Source organism: Setaria viridis, chromosome 5 (genome assembly GCF_005286985.2).
Source record: "Setaria viridis chromosome 5, Setaria_viridis_v4.0, whole genome shotgun sequence".
Classification (NCBI taxonomy): Eukaryota; Viridiplantae; Streptophyta; class Magnoliopsida; order Poales; family Poaceae; genus Setaria; species Setaria viridis.
Window position 1 is genome coordinate 9634341 of NC_048267.2, and position 4764 is coordinate 9639104.

Sequence of the window (4764 nt, forward strand, 5' to 3'; positions counted from 1 at the left end):
GTAACAGCGATAGCATACGGTTGTCGTAATAGACAAAAAAGATTATTTGATTTAAGGCAAGACACACTGTAACATGTATATGTGTAGTTGTGTACAGTGTACACAGCGACATAAGCGACCGGTATATGTGTAGTTGTGTACACAGCAAGCAGTATTACGCACGTAATCGACCGGGTATATATACAACAAGCAGTCCTCGATATCGAAATGAGGAATCAAATAGGACAACAGAATATTTTAAACACGCATCATTACTGCCACAACCAAATAAACGTAGACCAGAAGGTGGAAATTATAAGCGTACAGGATTCGCAGACATGTCTGCGCAAAGAAAAGCTACAACATGGCCGTATACCCGCCCAAATTTGCTATTAATAAAACCATTTAACTCCCAGGAACAAACACAGGCATTATTTGGACACCACTACCCCGAGTCTTTCCCGCAGCAGCAGCATTTTCCAATCAAGACGGTGAAGTGCCGAGCTCCAAATTTGCTGTGAGCCATTTGCAGACTTCGTCCATCTCCTCCGGAACAGTGTAGTGCCCAAGACTTCAAGGAGGAGAGTAATTATCGTGGTTAACAAAAAAACAGAAAATTGCTATGTAACCAAGGTGTAGCTGAATAGGGGAGGTATCAAACCTATTGTATGACTTGAAGAGCACATTGGAAAATCCATTTGCCTTCAAGGCATCAGCAGATCTCTCCCCATGCTTGTAGAGAACTACATCATCAGCTGCACAAAAATTGGAAATGAAACATAAATTACTAACGGTGGCAATTTCTTGTTTATGAATCATCTGGAAGAACATTTTACAAGTAGTGGGTTCCTTGTGCATCATGGATACTAATGGTGGCAATTATGAATCATCGGAAAGAACGTTGTACAAGTAGTGGGTTCCTTGTGCATCAAATCATTTAGTTCAAGACACATGAACTAAATATTGTGGTCCTGTTAGCTCTAACATACAAGGGCCATTTGGTTTACGTCCATGAAAACTAGTTTATGCAACGAGAAGTGACACAATTTTTCTGACGAGTGCTACTACAAGTATGAACAAGGCAGCAACTCTTTTGGATTTCAAGCAGGCTACATAAAGAAAAAGGCCAAGCATTTCATAGGACCATTCAATCTGTTTACAGAAAAACAAATTTCCTAATGTCATTATTATCATCCTACATTTTGAGAAACATGTATGATCATTCCTGCTTTGCCCTAGCGAGGTTACTAGTGTTAGGAAAAGAGCTTGTTTTCTACTGGATGGTAGTTTAGGCTAGCAATTGCAATATGATAGAAAGAAAGTCACACAGGTCTATTGTTGATATTGAGTGTTACAAGCAAGATAGACTCGTTAGCTAGCCCCGATCTTACCCAGTGGAACCATATAGGCTCATATTTGAAACCTTGTTTATCATTATATATCATGCCTTCATCTTGTACATGCATAAACCCTATACTGCCTCCAGGCTGAATGTTAGAACTTAGAACCCTCCCCAGCAAGATGCTTATACCAAGCCAAGCATACAACTATTGACAGAAATTCTGGCACGCTAAGATATAGAACAGATATGCACCTTTTCCATGACATAGAAAAATTGGTATGGACGAAGCCCTTTGTGCAGCCTCTGGTGAGGATTCAATTCTGTTCTTCAAGGTCCTAAGATGACCACAAAGCATGAAGTATGTGAGTAAAAGCCCAGCAGTTTTTTCTAAAATATATACCACATCCATCTCATGGGACAAACCTGGCACATGGAAGCCAGCCACTAAGACCGACGGCCAAACTTAGGTTCACAGGGTATGGATTGGCATTTCCATATTTTCCATGAGCAAAGCAAGTTGCAGAGTATAGAGCAGTAGCAGCACCCATACTAAAGCCACCAACGCCAAGTTTGACTGCAATTATTAATGAAGCAGGACCAAAGGTTACAAGATAAATACAAAATTCCTGGTAAAGATCAAGTAGTTCTTTTTTTTTGTTGGATTGCCAATTTAATATGTTGAATTAGCCTATTTCTGCGGCAACATGCATGCTCTTTTATAAAAGTCCAAGAGTTTCATTAAGTGTATGGAACATATTAAGAAACATGCCCATGATATAACAGCAAAGGCCATGTCAGCAATCTCATTTCTAGTATTTGATTGATAAGATGGGATGAACTAAATGAATAAGCAACCAAAGGTAACCCATCAACAAACAAGAAAAGGGGGAAAAAGAACTTGAGAGACATACTGTCAGCGGGTTCAGTTGACAACAAATTTGCAACATGTGCTGCTGAGGCATCCATCCCCTCAACATCATCAGGAGCATCCTCTGAAAGATCAGCAACATCAAACCCTGCAAATCCAGAAAGAGCACAGTAGTGCATATGTATTAAGAGTGAAGACAGATAGTGATCCTAAAGGGATTTGATAACAATTAACATCCTTGAGCAAGGAAAAACAAGTAGATAGCACAAAGCTTACATGCAGTGGAGGGGAACCCTCCAAACACTGACACAGGTCTTGTAGGAGCAGTTGGGCATATCCATTTTATCTGAGTAGAGCGAAGATACAGAAAGAAACAATCATACTAGATTTAGCAAAAGAGGTACAAGATCAATCCAACACAGAACTTAAAGCATTACATATTTGAGTCTATATCCTAACTTACATTAGGAAGAGGAAGAGTTTCCAATAGTTGAGACCAGCTGCAAACATGACATAAAAACCATCATTCATGACAGTAACTTCCAAGTCTAGAATGCAGACCTATCCTTCAAGAAATTGACAATCCTGCATCGTTATATGCAAATATGTGCATGGTAGCGAGATGTCCATAAAAAAATTCAGCTCAGATGTTACTCCAATGAGGTGCAATGACTCTTCCATTGATATTTATTCAACTATATTATTACAGCATTCAGCATTCTGAGCACATAGGATTATAAAACAGGAATTGATGCTGATAAGGTGCTATTACAAACAATATGATAAGGATAGTAAGACAACATTCTTCAGTAGCACTACCTACAGTTAGTTCATAGCAACCGAAGGTACAAAGCTTATGGCCATGGTTAACTTTTATCAAATCTAGCATACCAAACACCACAAGCACGCCATTCATAAACAGGGGGCTTCCCTACCTGGCTCCATTGTCCCCGAGGCCGTGAAGCCAGACGATGGTGGCCTTGTGCGTGCCCTTTGGCCTCACCACATGCGTCCTCCCGTACTCGAATGGCCTCTTCGCACCTGCATCCAACGCATTGCATTCCATGGCACTCATTAACCCCAGACACTCATCAGCAACGACGACGCATCACCGATTATTAAACCGAACATACCGGTCGCGACGGAGCTGCTGCCGCCGAAGCTCATCCCGCGAACAATCGCCGCGCCTCCACACCCCCTCCTCGCTACAAGGCCCGCCAACGCTGCAATCCCAACAACGACGACGACGATTACAGCAGCCGACCAGCACCAGCGGGGGCAGATAAAGGCTACGCGGTGCGCGCGTGCGTACGAGGGAGCAGCGGCGGGCGCTTGGGGATTGGGAAAAGGCGGATTTGGGCGGCGGAAAGGGGGGCGCCTTTTTGGGTGGCGCCCGGTGGTGGTCGCCTGCTGACTGCTGTGGTGGGGTGCGGACCGGGGAATCTGCCGGAGGCCGCAGCGCAGGAGGGCGCCACCACCTCTGCGGCACGCTCCACCACTGCGCCACGCCACATGAGCGCGTTGGGTGGCGGTGGCAGGCAGGCAGGCACGCGCCACAGATGGAACAGTAACTGGCCGCACGGATTCGGAAAAGCGGTCGCCCGTGTGGGGAGGGGAGAGAGGGGGGGGGGGGGGAGGTTGGGATTCGCGCACCTGCCGGCGGTGAGGTTGTCTGGCAGCGGAGCCGAGGAGGAAGAGGTCGTCGTCGAGGGCACCGGCCCGGCCGAGGCGAGTTCGTTCCGTGCTCTCTCTCGCTCGTCGTCCGGAACTCCGGATCCTTCTGCGCGTGGGGTTGGTCAGTTCTGTTTGTGCGGTGGGTGGCTGTTCCTCGTTCGGGGGAGTTCGAAATGGGCCTGATCTCGGACTCTTGTTGACCCTGCCCAAAAAACTGGAAGCTACGTTTGGGCTTTAACATTCTTCAAATTTATTTTTAGTATGAACACGCATCTTCTTCTTATAGAAATTTCATTAGAATGCACCAATTTTCACCATTGTCTAAGTTAACAATCTCTAAAGCAAGTCACTATGAAAAAAGCCTTAGGATGGGTCTCATGACGGCAATTGTGCATAATGTCATCAATCTCAAAGTAACCAGGTTACTAGGTAAGATTTATACTTCCATTTTTCATAATACACATAATTTTGGGCATCTAGGCCAATCAAGATGATACCACTTGTCAAGACAATTGCACGACAACTTTGCGCCTAACCAGCGGCAGGTGTTTGGATCATTGTCGAACTCGCGGCGTGGAGTACCACGCTGCCACAACGCCAAGTCCATTTTTCTCGCCGTAAGCTGCCTAAAGTTCAGCGACAAATCATCCGCCATACTTTTGGCACAGCCGCTTTTTTTGCATAGCGTGCAAAGACGTAGACGACCTTTAAATTCCATAAGTGGAAACATACATGCACAAACTCCATACAAACACCACATGTTTTTTTTCCGTATGCTCAGCCATAGATCATTTGCTTTGTCCATCATATACAAGTTGCGAAAATAATGCAAGGCAGCTAGAATGTTCTACTCTTTCCATCTTAAATTATTAGTCATTTTATCTTTTCTATATTCATATAT

At 44.4% G+C, this 4764-nt stretch overlaps 1 protein-coding gene across 1 annotated transcript; it reads right to left on the minus strand.

Annotated features, from left to right (window-relative positions):
* Positions 1-233: 233 nt before the first annotated feature.
* On the minus strand, positions 234-4019 carry LOC117854546 (uncharacterized). The gene is made up of 10 exons (XM_034736774.2): positions 3843-4019; positions 3323-3412; positions 3125-3230; positions 2653-2689; positions 2466-2535; positions 2233-2337; positions 1745-1895; positions 1574-1656; positions 641-734; positions 234-550 (listed from the first exon to the last, which is right to left on the minus strand). The coding sequence occupies exons 2-10, from the start codon at positions 3354-3356 to the stop codon at positions 463-465; spliced, it is 768 nt and encodes a 255-aa protein (XP_034592665.1). The 5' UTR covers positions 3357-3412; positions 3843-4019; the 3' UTR covers positions 234-462.
* Between the last annotated feature and the right edge of the window lie 745 nt (positions 4020-4764).